The following is a 17,603-nucleotide window of genomic DNA, read 5'->3' on the forward strand; positions in this document are numbered from 1 at the left end:
TGAACCCAGGAGGCGGAGGTTGCGGTGAGCCGAGATTGCGCCATTGCACTCCAGCCTGGGTAACAAGAGCGAAACTCTGTCTCAAAAAAAAAAAAAAAAAAAAAAAACCAAAAAACATAAAAGTTCAGCAAATCAATTGTTAGGCAAAAAAGTACTATTTAAATATTCAAATTAGTGGATATTAGGAGATGTAACACACCAAGGATTATTTAGGTATTCATTCTGTTTATTGGATTGAAAGAAAGGGAATACAAACGACTGGTTAAGTGCTGCGCACTGACATGGAAAAGGTGTATTTAAAAAAATCCCAGTAAAGCAAATCAAAGTTAATGTAGTTTCAGTTGAACAAAAATTTAAACACGTTTAATATACTACACATTTATAAAATAAAAGTCAGAGTGTTTTGTAAATAATTAGTAAACAAGTGAAAATAAATATCAGAGACCTGAAATTTTTATACTTTAATGAATAAAGAAATTTAAACTAACTAAATATAATCTGAGAGGCAGTTAAGAAAACAAAAATCAAAACCCACCAAAATTTAAGAACACAATCTTTTGAAACATTTAATCAGTCCATAGCAAATAGTTATTACATACCAAAAGCTCTAAGTGTTAACTAGTTCCACCACAATGCCATGTAAATCTTGACAATTTAGAAATCTTGAGATCAACACTGTAAGTTCTCTTCTTGATCTCTACAGCTTGGTTTGTAAGTACATACATGCTTTTGTGGATCCATTCCCCTCGCCACACACACACATTTTCAAGGCGCCAATAACATTTTTTCCATCTGTGCCTAAAAATGTTACAATTCAGTTCTAGCACATTGACCCTAGTAATGAAAATGTTTAAGTTAAAGATGGGGACACAATTTCAATCTTATAAAAATATACCAGTATTAACCAAACCTTAAACTCAGAGGGCACTTTACATGTGCACGAGACTTTTAGTAAAAATGACAAGATCCTAGAATAGCTGTTTCCAGGACTTTTTATGAATCAAGTACTCTCTCACATACACACAGCGCGCGCACACACACACACACACACACACACACACACACACACACATTTTTATACTATTAGTTTTCTTAAATCCAGGCTATCTGGATTAAGTAGATAGGGGATGGGTTTTTATAGTTTTTATTTTTGTAACTATAGGGCAGCTACTATAACAATAGCTTAACAACACTGAAAAATTTCAATTAAGTTCACCCTGTTTTTAGAAAGTGTCTAAGTGTAAATGCAAATTCACCTCTTCTTTTTAAGTTAGCGGTTTATATTAAATCTCAGATATGGTTTCTGAAATGGAAGTAATGTGTTGGAGAGCAACCCAAAAGGAGAGTTGCTGAACTGTGAATGAGAAATTAAAAGTAAAAACAAATCAAAATATTTATACATTTTAGAGATGGGACAAAAAGGATATTAAGAAAAATGTCTTCTTTCCTCCCCATTCAAAAGCAGCCATTCTTCTGCTGTGAAAGAAACTGACATGGATATTTTCCCTTTCAGGAGATATATTTACCCACTGTGAGCCAGAGGTGATAGGGTCAGTTCTTGTTTGCAGGAACCAACATCCTAAAAAAGAAAATTTCAAGATGGGGAAGGGTGGGAAAGAAGGATTTTCTATTAATGTCATGGAATGCCACTCTAGAGGCAGAACACTCCTAATAATAAAATTCACCATATTATTACTTGTTTTTTTCAGCCTAAGAAAAGAAAATATTGACAAAATTGGATTTTTTTTTCTCCTTTCAACTGCAGGATATTCTAATTATTTGAAGTTAGGGAATTCCCCCCCGTTTTTTTCCCCCACCCAATAAAATGGGCCAATTTGTAGGGATCTATGCAAATAAACTGTTTTCTGTTTAAAATACTTACCTGGTTTAATATAACCCATTTATCTGGCCAATAAGAGCAACAGAAATATAGCTGTCATGAAGACTAATAAAATACAAAAACCAAAGCTAAAGCTTTGTCATCCCCCCCAACTAACTCCCACTGCGATTCTTTTATTACCACCCACACACTAATCTCAGTAATCCCCAAGTCCAACATTTTACCATTAATAACCAATTATTTGGAGGAAAAAGACATTTAATTTTATATTTGCTCTAGCCCTTAATCAATGCATAACAACAACAAAAACATTTTTAAGCACATGGAAATGAGCCTACTAACCTGATTTTTGGAGCCCAAATTCTCCACTCTATTTTGATCTATGTGCAAAAAGTATTGGTACTTTTCAATTTATACATTTGTTAGTATCTTGTGGCTGGCTTCACAGCATTCTCACTCTTAAGCCTATTATACAGCCTCTAGCACTATCAGAAGTTTTCAATTAATAGCTATGGATTGGAAAATCCTGTGATCAGTGTCTTATACCATAAAATCCTAGGCTTTTTTTTTTTTTTTTTTTTACCATTTATTTCACCTTTCTAGCACAGTCACTGCATGGCAAATGTAAGGAACAGAAGTTTACAGCAAATTGGCACAGCAAAGTACCAGTATATACAGGAAGCTGCCAGTTAAGACAGACCTGGAAAACAAACTCACCTAGCTGCTATAGAAACCTTTGCATAGTTGTTACTCCGTTTTAATAGGAGTTATGTTCTTGTAAAATGTGCCTCACTTTTACTCCACTTTTTAAAAAGTGTTTTTTAACTGTACTTCAGAAGCACTCTGAAAACTCAGATCTAGGGGTGGTTAGGTGTAGAGAATAGAATCTGAGTGCCAAATTGCCACTGAATGGGCACAAATCTCAGTGTTACACATGTACCATAGCACACTGTAACCAAATTTGTAAACAGCTGTGGAGTTTCTATGCCCACATTTAGTGATGTTACTGTAAAGACTGGGGTGTATTAATGGCTTCAGGGTACACATGAATCACTTAAAATATGAATGGTTTTTAACTATACTGAGGTAAAGAGAAGTTGCCACTTAATTACATACAGTTACCAATGAAGATTTTTATTCAAGCTTAAAGTAAAAAGTAATTTTAGTTAAGAAAAATGAAGTACCAGATAAACTGTAACATATATTTTAACTTAGAAGTATCAAAACAGGAATTCTTTGATTCTCTAAGTGGTGGTCTCTGCAAAATGGAGCTTGAAGAAATCTTTTACATACCAATTTGATAAGAGTCTGTTGACCACGATCTGTCATTTTCTCTTACTACGGGCTTCTGGGAGAATGCATGCTATTTTAAGGCCAAATGTATTTTTCTTTCTTCTCCCCTTCCCTGACTTTCCCTTTCTCCCATCCCCAACCACCCACCCCACAATGGGAGAATTTTTGACATCCAAGCCCTCTCTCTTCTTTGTGGATCCTGGGAGTCTATTCATGATCGTAATTATATTATAGACTTGGCTACCCCTAAAGGGGAACTTAGTACAAGACTTTTTCTTCACCAAAATCTTATTTTGGGGGTATCCCCATTCTCTTCCCAACAGCTGGGGTCGCCCTATTTATCCTCTACTGAAAAACGGAGGGAATTTCAAGGGAGACCATGCAATGTTGTATTCAGCTGTTACGGAGTTTAAAAGCACAATGTGAACACCAGGCTTTTGGCTTATTTTAAATGTGAAATTCCCAAAATTAAAAGTGCTTTTCCATGAAGGAAACCTTTCCTTAAACTAAAAAAGGAGGGGCAAGGGAAAGACTATCCACAGCACCAGTTTAGAATGAGGTTCAGTATGGCAATATCTGAAAAAAACTGAGAAGAAATATTCTTTAAGTTTATGGATCCCTATATGTCAAAATATTAAGGGCAATTAAGAGAAATGACTATGAGGTTTTAATCCCAGTTTAAGTATGTTTGTACCCTGCTGAATTCTTCTAACAATTTCAGTTATACTATAAACTTCCAAAGTGGTTATATCTGCTGATTTCTACTCTTTTGCTAGATCACACCAAAATTACTTCCCAAGTTGAGAAAAACTTGGAACAAGCTTTATTGAAAACCAACTGACTACTGATCTTTCATCTTGGTGTATTTAAAATTCTTTTTGAATCTTGAATTTCTTCAAGATGTGGGTACTGATGTTCCTTCAGGAATAAAACAAAAGGGGGAACCTTCAAAACATTACTCTGCATTTCCTGTGTCATGTTCTTCCAAGCACTGTTTCTGACCATGTCTCATATGGTATTCCAGAAGAGCATCAGTTATAGTGTGTATTTAAGTCATTGAAGAAACTGTTTTTAAGCTGGTTTAGATTCCAAATGTATACAAATGAAGTCACTTTAATCCTATAAATACTTCTTAATTTATTTTTAAAAAATTGTGCTGTTAACCCTTTTACGGGGCAACAAGCTATGTGAAAAGTACAAAACTTTTTGTCAAATGTAATATTGAGAGTGCTTTTGACATAGTTCACTGGTTTATCATCTGGATCAGTATATACTGCGCAACGGGCAAGGCTAGAATCCATGAACCAAGCTGCAAAGATCTCAAGCTAAATAAGGCGGAAAGATTTGGAAAAACAAAAGGAGGAAATTCTTTCCTATCCAATGTATACTCTTCAGACTAATGCACTCTTTCTATCAAGCCTTCTAAACTGTTAAATAAAGTTTTCCAAACAAGCATTTAAACTTCATTACACAGAAGAGCAACAAGAATGGTATCCTGCCAGACAAAAGACAGGAAGGAAAAAAATATATATACTGAGTTCAATGGGTAAGCCTGAATGTAGCACAGTTCTTCACAACCGATGGGGGATAATTCAACATGGTGTCCAATAACGTTCTAACGACGTGCTTCATCTCAACTGGTTACTATGAAGCAAGGTGTAAATGTTTGGCCCCAATCGGGCTTCAGAAATGGTTCTTTTTTCATGACGAGCATGTCTGTCCAGCTATCAATCATGTTTGTTTGCACCAAATCCCAAGCCATTAAAATACGACTAATTTTAAGTTAAACAGAAGTCGTCTGCTCCAAATTCGCCATCAACTATCCATGCTACTGCATTCCTCTGAATGAAGACAAGATGAAATGTATGCAGTGGAGGGGGAAGGGGGAAGGAAAAAGAGGGGAGGGAGAGAAAAAAGTTACCAGTTAGAAAGCTTCAAAATTAGCATTATGACATTACGAAATTATACTAACATTAAAAAATCGAAACAAATTATTGATACTTTAATTAGTATACTAATTAAATATACTCACTTTAATGAGTATGCTACATCATACTCATTAAAACAATGTGTCTCTATCATGTCTTAGACCATATATACAATCTAAAATCATGATTATTTTGAAGACTGATAAAACCCAAGTGAACAATCGTGTTAGAATCTCATGTTTTTATTTTTTTTTAGACAGGGTCCCACTCTTTGACTCAGGCTGGTGATGCAATATGGGCTCACTGCAACCTCTGCCTCCTGGCTCAAGTGATCCTTCCACCTCTGCCTCCTGAGTAGCCAGGATTACAGGTGCATGCCAACACACCTGGCTACTTTTTGTATTTTTTTTTTTTTTTTGAGACGGAGTTTCGCTCTTGTTACCCAGGCTGGAGTGCAATGGCACGATCTCGGCTCACCGCAACCTCTGCCTCCTGGGTTCAGGCAATTCTCCTGCCTCAGCCTCCTGAGTAGCTGGGATTACAGGCAGGTGCCACCATGCCCAGCTAATTTTTTGTATTTTGAGTAGAGACGGGGTTTCACCATGTTGACCAGGATGGTCTCGATCTCTCGACCTCGTGATCCACCCGCCTCGGCCTCCCAAAGTGCTGGGATTACAGGCTTGAGCCACCGCGCCCGGCCTACTTTTTGTATTTTTTTGTAGAGACAGAGTTTCGTCATGTTGCTGGGCTGGTCTTGAACTCCTGAGCTCAACCAATCTGCCTGCCTTGGCCCCCCAAAGTGTTAGGATTAGAGGGACAAGCCCTTGTGCCTGGCCTCAAAATCTCTTACTTTAAAAATTAACCTTGAAACAGCAGAATAGAAAAATCTTTATAATAGTAAAGAGGAAAAAAGAAAAATCTGGCAGTCTAAGGTAGAATAATGTTGTAACTATGCAGTTGTTAATTCTCCTTTCAGTTGCTCAGTCTGAAATTCTACAGTATCACCCTACTCCATTTTTTTCGGGAGGTGTGTGTGTGTATAACAGCAGCCTTAAGATATAATTCATATATTATACAATGCAACCATTTAAAGTGTACACTTTGAACCCAGGAAGTGGAGGTTACAGTGAGCTGAGATCACGCGACTGTGCTTCAGTCTGGGCGACAGAGAAAGACTCTGTCCTCAAAACGGAAACAAAAAACAACAAACAAAAAAATAAAGTATACAATTCAGTGGTTTTTAGTGTATCCACAGAATTATACAATCATTAACAATCAATTTTAGAACATTTTCAACATCAATTAGCAAACACCTCGCCAAGCCCTAGGTAACCACTGTATCTATATTGTCTACAGATTTGTCTATCTGGGACCACTCCATATAAATAGAATCACAGTATGTGGTCTCGTATGTCCTGCTTCTTTTACTTAGCGTATTGTTTTCAAGGTCCATTCACACTGTAGCACGCATCAGTACTTTGTCCTATTCCATTTTATGCATCCTTCAAAAAAATACATAATTCTACTGTTAAAACTTTATTTACAGTCCATAATTCTACTGTTAAAATGTCTCTCTTTTGAAATGAAGCTGTTGAGTGAAATATTTTTATTTCACTGTAAATGACTTATAGTATTTTACTGTGTTATATTTTTCCTTTTTTGTTTTTTCTTCAGAGACAGGGTCTCATTCTGTCACCTAGGCTGGAGTGCAATGGCATGATCCTAGTTCACTGCAGCCTCAAACTCTTGAACTCAAGAAATCCTCCTGCTTCATTCTCCCGAGTAGCTAGGATTACAGGCGCAAGCCACCATGTCTGGTTGTATTTTGATTTCTGAATATTGATTTCTTTAGCCTCATCTACATTTTTAAGAAATTCTATTCTTAATAGTTATTACTTTAATTAGAAAAGTATTTTAGGGGTGGAGGGGGAATACTCCAGAAAATAACTTGTGAAAAGGATATATAGCCAAATGTCTGGTTATACAGGTACTTTTATTATTTCAGGTGAAAATGAAAATCATTTTAGGGCTATACCCATGTTGCCAAAGCATAATGGAGAGTTGCTGAACTGGACCTAGATCCTACAAATTAGCCAAAATTTGGCTCTCTCACCAAAGTGAGGATCTATGTTAGTCAGAGTCACCAAATAGCAGCACACTTTTATTCCCTCACTGTGGAGGCACAAAACATATCCTTTTCTGGGGTAAATCTGTTACTACGTACCTAGTATTTTCCCACCTCTTTAAACCAAGTATATTTATTTGAAGAAATAACTTCCAAACAACTAATGAGAAAAATCACAGATTGAATCACAGTTGCAGATCTGTAAAGACTTTGGGTTTGTAAACCTTTGACTGAAACCCAAACAGGACAACACAAGAAGTTAAGGATTTCTGGTCTTAATTATTTCACAGAGAAATGTTAGAATGTCAGGTAGTGATCTACAAATACAAAAAAACCCTTCAAGGTTTGGGGCAAATGAACAGTAGTTCTCAAACTTTTTGACCCATGTGCTCTTCACGCTTTGTATTCTCACCTCTGATTACATATCCTTATCAGTAAGATGTGGCCAAGCCCTCTACAGTCTGTACCACAAAGACAAAAATGTAGGGAATATACTTTTCAAACCACGCATACTACTCTGATAACCTTCCTCCACAGAGAATCACTTAACTGAGAGAAACTCGTCATCCATCTTTCTCACTAAAAAAAAATTTAGGTGGGACATGCTTAACAAAAAAATCTGTTTCTAGATAAACTGTTTCCTTCTAAGCAAACTAAACATTCTACGTGCTCTATTTAAGAGAGTCATTTACAGGAAGCTTCTCAATACCTCTTTGCTGTAGTACTGATATCATGTTCAATTAAGCTTTTGCCCTTAACTGTTAGCCTTATACTCTGGCCTTTCTTCATACCCAAGTATCTCAAAGTGGTGAAAAAAAAACCTTTGAGACTTAAGACTTGAAGACCTGATGGCACTTAACAAGTGAATTAATTTTGCCATGCTGCAGTCTCCTTACCTCTAAAAATAATGATAAAAATTCATAGTCCCTTATAGGACTATGAAGACTTTATGCAAGATAGTATATGTAAAGGGATTAGTATGCTGCTTGGCACACAGGTACATGATCAATTTTAATTATTTTTTCTCTTTATCCATTAAACATGACTCATGTTAGTATGATGCATGGTGTAAACACTTTTTTTTTTAAACAGTAAACTCCATAATAAAGATATTTAATATCTAAAGCTATTCACGGTTTGGTTAGTTTCACGTGTATGCTTCCTACAATATTACATTTAGGTAGCATGATGAAGCAAGATTTTCAGTAAAACTTTTAAAGTGAAACTACTAAATAGCTAACTGGATGTCAATGATGTATCATATTCCAGCTTATTCTCTTCACTGTCCCCCACTGAACAACCACTACACTACTGGCTCTTAGATTACTTAAACTCATTCTGTGACCTGGGATAGCACACAATGTATAAAAGAGAAAAATCATACACCACACTTCAAATAAACTGCTGCTAAAAACTGCTTTAACTTCATATGAAGCCGAGCAACATTTCATTTGGACAAAACATCGGAACACTGTACAGTGGTATTACCTTCAATATTCTGGTGGTCTATAAAAGGCGCTGGTCCCCATATTCTAACAGTGCCATCATCTGAGGCGCTGGCCATCATGGATGGAATCTGTGGGTTCCAGCTCACACAGTTTACTGTACGTGTGTGCCCTGTCAGCTCCGCAATTGGCAGTTCACTACGTTTGTGCCAGATGTAAACCTTGTGATCTGAACATACAGTAATTCAGAGAAAAGTTTTACATTAACGAAACCAACTAACTGATCTTATCATTCAGTACACATAGAACAGGACTCTTTACTACAACTTAAAGGGAAAATATACCAGGAATAGCTTAACATATTACCTTATGAAAAAACATTTAAATAAATTTTCTTTTCTGTTAAAGATCATTAGCTCTCACATCAAGTCACACACAAAAACTATCTGCAATATTCTGTCAATACATGAGTAATAAAAAATTATAAATCAAGACCTTTGAACATAAACAAATCCAGGATAGAGATGGTGATAAATTCTACGGAAGTGGGAAGTGACAGAAAAGCAATGTATCCAAATTGAATAATGAGGCAAAAATGAAGATGACAGCTAAACCTTTATTGGGTGCTTAGGAAGTACTAGGTATCAAGTACTTAATGTATTATTATTTAATCTTCATCACTACCCCATAAGATGGGTATTCTGCTTATCCTTTTTCTTTTTTTCACTCTGTCACCCAGGATGGAGTGCAGTGGAATGATCTGGGCTCACTGCAACCTCTGCCTCCTAGGTTCAAGCGATTCTTTTGCCTCAGCCTCCTGAGTAGCTAGGATTACAGGTGCTTGTCACAATGCCTGCCTAATTTTTTGTATTTGTAGTAGAGACACGGTTTCACTGTGTTAGCCAGGATGGTCTCGATCTCCTGACCTCATGATCTGCCCGCCTCAGCCTTCCAAAGTGTTGGGATTACAGGTGTGAGCTATCGCGCCTGGCCGGCTTATCCTCTTATTAATAGTGATTGAAACACGGGTTATGGTTAAATGATCTGCTCTTGGTTAATGGCTAGTAAATGGTAAAGTTGGGATTCAAATCCAGGCAGCCCTGCTCAAGAGCTTACTAGTTGAGTCTAGACAATGGTCCCTTGTCTGCATCATATGGCTTTGTAGAGTATAATCTCATGAACTGACCACAACAATCAAAATTCCCTACAGCTTTGTTTCTTTGTAATTAACTAATGTTAAAAAAAACTGGTCAGGGCCGGGCGCGGTGGCTCAAGCCTGTAATCCCAGCACTTTGGGAGGCCGAGGTGGGTGGATCACAAGGTCGAGAGATCGAGACCATCCTGGTCAACATGGTGAAACCCCGTCTCTACTAAAAATACAAAAAATTAGCTGGGCATGGTGGCGCGTGCCTGTAATCCCAGCTACTCAGGAGGCTGAGGCAGGAGAATTGCCTGAACCCAGGAGGTGGAGGTTGCAGTGAGCCGAGATCGCGCCATTGCACTCCAGCCTGGGTAACAAGAGCGAAACTCTGTCTCAAAAACAAAACAAAACAAAAAAAACTGGTCATAGTATAAAGAGTATCAGTTCAGAGTATGGACTCTGGAATCAGACTACCCAAGATTGTGTCCTTGTCCACAGACTAGCTGTGCAACTTCAGGGAATACAACCCTTCACCTGTAAATGGGGATACTTACCTCATATCATGTTGTTATGAGGATTAAATATATTTGTATGTGGAAAGGTGTTTGGAATAAACACCATTTATTAACGTGAAGAGATTAAGTACAGGTGATGGTTTCTGAACAGAGGGGAGAATCCCAGAGCAAATTAGAAAGGTGTTTAACCTGATGATATGTTAAGTATGTGGCCAATGTGCAAACTGTCAGTGCCTATACTGCCATTGAGGAAACCTTAGAGAATGTACCTTAGCTTCAAAATTTCTGACATGAAGATAAAAAGCTAAAACTGTATCTGAACTTTTTGTGTGTGTATGTGTGACGCAAAAGCTAAAAGGCACCAATTAAAAGACTGAATTTATCTTTTTAGAAGTATCTGCTGCTCAAAAATTTTTGAAAATAATTTTTTTCTCATATGAAATTAGAAAAAATAAAATAAAAGAAAAAGAGAACAGACAGATTAGCTGTATGTCCTTCCTAAACTGAAGAGGTCCACAAGGAGAAGGATCACAGGGTCAAAGTTCAAATGCAATTGAAATATTTCTCTATTTGGAGGAAAATGTTTTTGTGAACATATATGCAAAGAGCGTATTTGCTTAAAGGTAGGAAAAACAAGATTTGAAGTAATTAGGGTCAAAATGACAGGCTTTATCATCAAGCTCTGCTTGCTTTTATCAATCTGGGAAATCTGTTCATGAAAAGGTAAAAAGTAAGTCCAGTTTTTCTACATATTGCCAGCACAATGAAAAGACTTGAGTAGCGGTATAATTTTTTGGGAAAAGGTTTCTTAATTATTATTCATATATTCACTATATCTGATTGATGTTCAAAACATTTTCAAAACCATTCTAAATCACTTGAGTCATGAGAAGACTAATTTCTATACCTGACAGTTGTCTAATTTTTAGCCCTAAACGATAAGATAATTTGGTTTAATTATAGTATCCATCAGGGTTGGTTCTAAGTTAGTTTGGGCTTAAAAAAAGGTTTAGTTTTATTAGGGATAATGGCAGCCAAACATAATTTTAAGTAGCTCTGTGGTACATATTTTTAGAAAGAGCTGTAAGGGATTCTGAGGCATAATTAGAAGAAAACCTACCAGAAGCAGGATTGAATACAGCATGAGAGAAGACATCTTTTCAGGGAAATTAAAAAGCAAGAAGGCTTAACATATTTAGACCACAGGAAAATTTAATTAGAAGTTAATGGATGTCAGGAGGCTGAGGCAGGAGAACTGCCTGAACCCAGGAGGTGGAGGTTGCGGTGAGCCAAGATCTCACCATTGCACTCCAGCCTGGGTAACAAGAGTGAAACTCCGTCTCAAAAAAAAAAAAAAGAAAAGAAATTAATGGATGTCTCTTATCTCCTTCTACATATTAAAAACAATCAGACATAGTGATTGTTTTGATTTGGTGTGAGCCACCATACCTGGCAGCCTTATTCCTAAAGGAAAAACTCATGTTTCACTTTATGATTCTCTTATCTATCGAGATCAGTTTTTTTTGCCAAGACAGGGATAGTAAACATCTTATACAATAAATGGAACATAACATAATCTAATTCCTTGGCCTATCTTATAAAACCAGATTCAGTATGTATGTTTTACTTTTTGTAGAGACAATGCCTAGCCATGTTGCCCAAGTTTGTCTGGATCTCCTGGCCTCAAGCAATCCTCCCACCTAGGCCTTCCAAAGTGCTGCGATTACATATGTAAGGCAACATGCCTGGCCAAAAAAAGTGACTTAAATAATTTGCTTTTATAGTACCTAAAAATGTATAGTGGGTATTCAAGAAAAATAAGTTGAATGAAAATTTGCAATAATTTCCTACTAGTTAAGTTCCTATCACCTTAAAAAGTATACTAAATTTTATTACTACCTCACTTATTTGTGCTTGCATCTTCTAAACAATTCACATTTTAAATTAGAGTGACTTTAGGCATATTCCTGGTCTGGAATATTGATACTTTTAGAGAACAAGTTTATTCAAAAGGGCAGTAGTAGAAAGAATTTGGTTAATTTCAGCTTTCCTAAAATCTTAAGAATTATCAAACTCAGTTATACTCTGGTGACCGCTGAAGAAATACCGAAGATCTAAGAAATCAAATCTGTCCAAGTTCAGGTAAAGTATTATAATTAACCTTGATTTTTCAACTACTACCAACCCTTAGAAATCATCAGTCTCATGCAAAAACAAGTCAACATATGAAAGTATAATAATTTAACTAAATCTTGATATGATACATGCACCAAACACACTGCTATGTGGTCAGAATAAGTACTGCTGACTATGATTGTGTATTATGACAATAGAAAGGGCTTAGGTCATTACAGAAAAGAAGAAAGTAATACATGACAGTATGTGACAATTCATGACAATATGGGGGCCTTAGGTCATTACAGAGGGAATTAACAGTGTATTGGATAAATAAAAGAATTTTGACTTACTACCTTGAATTTTCTTGGAGATATGACTGCCTTCACAAATTGAGAATTACAGACTTTAATATTAATATATGTAAACTGATAGGGACACAATTTACCTTCACTGCCACTAGCGATGAAGTCTTCGTTATGGCCTCCAAAACATGAATGAATTGTATAAAACCCTTGTGTAACACCTTGATACTTTCTTACTAAAACTCTGTCTTGCAAGTCCCATAAATGAACTCCCTGCAGGCAAAGGAGAATACAGATATTTACTCTACCTCAACTCAAACAAATTTTAAAAAGTATCTGTAAATATCCCTTTGCCTGATGAAATATCTTCATTTTCTATCATGCAAAATACCAGTATGCTGACAAATTTACGGTTGATTATATACATACACATGCAATAAAATTTAAGGGTAAGCAATTTAGTTAATACAAATGCACTGAAAATAACAATAAAAATTGTATTAAGCCAAATTTTTCAGAAAATTATATTAATAAACATACCTGAGTTGCTACATTTAACAAAGCTAATCGGCCATTTTTTGAAATAGTAAAAGACATAATAGGATGATCTTCTTGTACTCTGTAACCAGAAAATAATTTGTCAAAAGCAATATATTAAGAGTTAAGACACTCAAATTATCAGTATAGAAGATGTGCTAGCTTAAGTATGACAATTTTGCCTGTAATCTCTATTACATAGTATATTTCAATTGAGAAGAATCTGAGTTAATGAATACTAAGTACCATGTGACCACCAATCCAAATTGCCAAGCAAACCAAAACAAAAAACATAATAAAAACTGTTCTTCCAAAAAAGCAAGTTCCACTACACATTTTAATATAAATCAGATAATTGTTGTTTAACGGAAACAAAAAATAGTTACATGTTCCTATCTGTAAGGTCCTCGAAGTTATAGCCCCGAATTCGCTGGTGTGTATCTGATGCCAGAACAGTCTTCCCGTCACTCAAGCACCAAAGGCATTGCACTCTCACCCCTTCCCAGGAGTCAAGGAGATTACCATCTAAATCCTGAATAAGAAAAAACTACGATTATCTTAATTACTCAATAGCACTCAGAAAGCAAATAAAAGAACCAAAAACTTCCCTTCACAATATCTTTTAGTAATAGGTTTATTTTTCCTGAGACTGATCTCAACCTAATTGTTCTAGAAGTATTTTTAACATGAAAATTTGAATATAGGTCAAATTTCATTACAAGACTTAAGGGAAAGTGGAAAGACACTCTGTAGCTCTATTTTCCCTTCAATAACTCACCATGCATACATAAGAGAAAGAAAGGAACAGTCCCTAAATTCCAAGTAAGGACTTACTTTTCTTAGAAAATAATTTAAATGTTCCTTTAAAATTCACTGTACTGAAATTTGTCCTACAATATTTAAGAGGTGTGAAATGAAAAAAGATTTCTAAAACATTTTACAGCTTCTATTAACCACATTTTTCAAAAATTTACCAAATTTGTAATGTGCTCTACAGATGAACGCGCTTACAGTAATCATTTTATTGAATAACCAAAGTTCTGAGAAGAATCACCCTTCCCATTTTATAAGTTAGGTAATCTTGTATTTTGATGGTTTAAACACTGTACAGGACAGCAAACTCAGCAGAAACATACAGGATCATCTTGCACCTGGAGAACTAAGAACTGTTTATAACCATATTGAGATAATACAACACCAAAAGCTGGGCGCGGTGGCTCAAGCCTGTAATCCCAGCACTTTGGGAGGCTGAGGCGGGTGGATCACAAGGTCAAGAGATCGAGGCCATCCTGGTCAACATAGTGAAACCCCGTCTCTACTAAAAATACAAAAAATTAGCTGGGCGTGGTGGCACGTGCCTGTAATCCCAGCTACTCAGGAGGCTGAGGCAGGAGAATTGCCTGAGCCCAGGAGGCGGAGGTTGCGGTGAGCCGAGATCGCGCCATTGCACTCCAGCCTGGGTAACAAGAGCGAAACTCCGTCTCAAAAAAAAAAAAAAAAAAAAAAAAACCCACCACCAAAATCCATGTGTTCCAAACCAGCTTAGTAAAAGAACCTGATAACCTGTTTTAGCTAAATTAAATTATTTATCTTATTTAATATAAGTTTTAAAAACTGATCTGGGGAAGGGTATGGTAGCTCATGCCTGTAATCCCAGCACGCTGGGAGGCCAAGGCGGGAGAATCATTTGAGCCCAGAAGGTTGAGCTGCAGTGAGTCGTCATCATACCAGTGTACTTGAGCATGGGTGACAAAGAGCACAAGAAAAAAAAAAAAAAGGAAAAAGGAAAAGAGAAAAAACATCATGCCTACTGGAACCATATGAGTCTGTAACGAGACACAGAATGTATGTAGATAACACATTGCAAGTAAATTATGATTTATGATATAAATAATACTTACGACATAAAGTTTACCTTGCCATAAAACTTTTTATCTGTTACTTACCTTTATCATTCCAACAATCCAAAATAATTAGGGCAGCTACTTATTAGAAGATAACTCAAAGACTGAAAAGTTCTATGGTAGCACTTGTCACCACTTTTATTATTCAACTATTAAAGGGAGTCTACTCATGGAATCAACTTTTTTTTTTTTTTGGTTACAAAAATTCAAAGGGTTAAAAATCTCAAAAGACAATTAAAAAATCTTTTCAATTCTTATAAATTAGAAACTTGCTTTCAAGAACAAAAATGTTTAGCAAAACACATTTTTTGTTCTACTAAACCTGAAGTCTCTACTGTACAAACATTTGAAGTTTAAAAGAAAGGAAAAAATAACCCAGAAAATTCTATTGGAGAGTGCTTGTCTAGGATGATGGCAAAGTAGGTCTTCATAGAGTATATTTTATTTTAATTAATTATTATTATTTTTTGAGACAGAGATCTGCTCCTGTTGCCCAGGCTGGAGGGCAGTGGTGCGATCTCAGCTCACCATAACCTCTGCCTCCTGGGTTCAAGTGATACTCCTGCCTCAGCCTCCGAGTAGCTAGGATTACAGGCGCCCACCACCATGCCCAGCTAATTTCTGTTTTTTTTTTTTTCCCCTGAGATGGAGTTTCGCTCTTATTACCCAGGCTGGAGTGCAATGGCACGATCTCGGCTCACCGCAACCTCCGCCTCCTGGGTTCAGGCAATTCTCCTGCCTCAGCCTCCTGAGTAGCTGGGATTACAGGCACGCGCCACCATGCCCAGCTAATTTTTTTTTGTATTTTTAGTAGAGACGAGGTTTCACCATGTTGACCAGGATGGTCTCGATCTCTTGACCTCGTGATCCACCCGCCTCAGCCTCCCAAAGTGCTGGGATTACAGGCTTGAGCCACCGTGCCCGGCAATTTCTGTATTTTTAGTAAAGACAGGGTTTCATGATGTAGGCCAGACTGGTCTTGAATTCCTGATCTTAGGTGATCCACCTGCTTCGGCCTCCGTAAGTGCTGGAATTACAGGCGTGAGTCACCGTGCCTGGCCCATAGAGTATAGTTTGTAAGATTCTGAGTCAAGGTAATTATTTAAAAAAAACTAAATTTGCTTTTAAATCAAGAGACATTGGGAAAGGGGCACTGAATACTTACACACTGATAGAACTGCCCACGCTGACCTCCAGTCACAAAGCGTTTCCCATCTGGATTCCAAGCCACACTCGTCAAACTGTCTTCATGAGACTGGCTCATTTTTGTCCTTAGTTCTCCTGTCTATAAGGAAATAAAACTGTTTAAATGAGACCTTCAACATACCCCTCTAAAAGAAATATGTGAAAAAAAATACATAATAATGGATGTCTGGCTGGTTTCCCAGTTCACTACAGAAATGAATTGTTTTAAGTGCCCCTACAAAAAAGAGACTACAGGACTCAGAAGAGAAATTAAGGACTTGCCAAAAAAACCCAGGAGTTAAACAATGTCTGGCATAGGTAACCCAAAGAGCAGATGAGATAAACTGCAATAAATCTCTCATCTTAAATTAATTGTATTTATAAACTAAAACACATAATTTTTCTCAAGCAAGATAATGAAAAGCCTAAGACTAGACACCTATTCCTTCTGAGCTTCTACTTCTCAGTCCAAAGTTCTTTTAGAAATTTTATTCTAAAACTGCAGTTAATGCAATTAGCAATTCCTTAAGAACATGATTAATGAGTAAAAAACTGTGCCCATATGTGGTGGTGCACACCTGTAACCCCAGCTACTTGAGAGGCTGAGGCACGAGAATCACTTGAATCCAGGAGGTAGAGGTTACAGTGAGCTGAGACTGTGCCACTGCATCTAGCCTGGGTGACAGAGGCTCTGTCTCACAAAAAAAAAAAAAAAAAAAGGCAAAACGATACCCATAAAGTAGGCCAAGGGCAGTCTAAATAAATTATGTTAAATTTCATATTCAAATATTCACAATATAGTAGGGAAGGCAGGAAGAGAGCAAAAAACAGTTTTCTGACACACAACCTTATTTCAATGAAGAGTAATAAAGAAACCTTTGCACTGTTTAACACAGCCATTCCATGGCATTTCTAACTAGGAATATTTAGTGGTTACAACCCTCAGGTATCCTCTTGTTACATTTTCTGAGTTACTCAACTTAGAAGGTATACACCACATACCATTTAATCTAGTCTTGATTCCATTTTGTTCACGGATTAGAAACAGGATCTGAGAGATAATAGCTGCCCTTGGTATAAGAAAAAGTACATGGGCATAGTTTTCCTGTGAGAAATGGGTAATCAAAAGTAGAAATAAAAGAGTGAAAACAAAGGGTATGATTAGGAAATGGGGCCAAGTACTAAAAGCAAAGAGGGCACAAAACCAGAAAACCAGGTCTCCTTTACACTGGCAAAAAAATGTTCAATGTAAATCCTTCCCCCAAACTGT

The 17,603-nt window shown here is 36.7% G+C and overlaps 1 protein-coding gene across 2 annotated transcripts in view; it reads right to left on the reverse strand.

Moving 5' to 3' along the window:
• Positions 1 to 2,401: 2,401 nt before the first annotated feature.
• WDR26 (WD repeat domain 26) overlaps positions 2,402 to 17,603 on the reverse strand; it is a 47,056-nt gene continuing 31,854 nt past the window's right edge. For both annotated transcript variants that reach the window (XM_003930309.4, XM_074385246.1), the window contains exons 9-14: positions 16,314 to 16,433; positions 13,631 to 13,776; positions 13,248 to 13,326; positions 12,851 to 12,980; positions 8,675 to 8,860; positions 2,402 to 4,974 (exon numbers count right to left, since the gene is read on the reverse strand). In XM_003930309.4, coding sequence (XP_003930358.3) covers positions 4,949 to 4,974; positions 8,675 to 8,860; positions 12,851 to 12,980; positions 13,248 to 13,326; positions 13,631 to 13,776; positions 16,314 to 16,433 — 687 coding nt within the window. In that variant the 3' untranslated portion in view covers positions 2,402 to 4,948. The remainder of the gene's footprint in view (positions 4,975 to 8,674; positions 8,861 to 12,850; positions 12,981 to 13,247; positions 13,327 to 13,630; positions 13,777 to 16,313; positions 16,434 to 17,603) is intronic.

This window comes from Saimiri boliviensis, chromosome 14 (genome assembly GCF_048565385.1).
Source record: "Saimiri boliviensis isolate mSaiBol1 chromosome 14, mSaiBol1.pri, whole genome shotgun sequence".
In the NCBI taxonomy this organism is placed as follows: Eukaryota; Metazoa; Chordata; class Mammalia; order Primates; family Cebidae; genus Saimiri; species Saimiri boliviensis.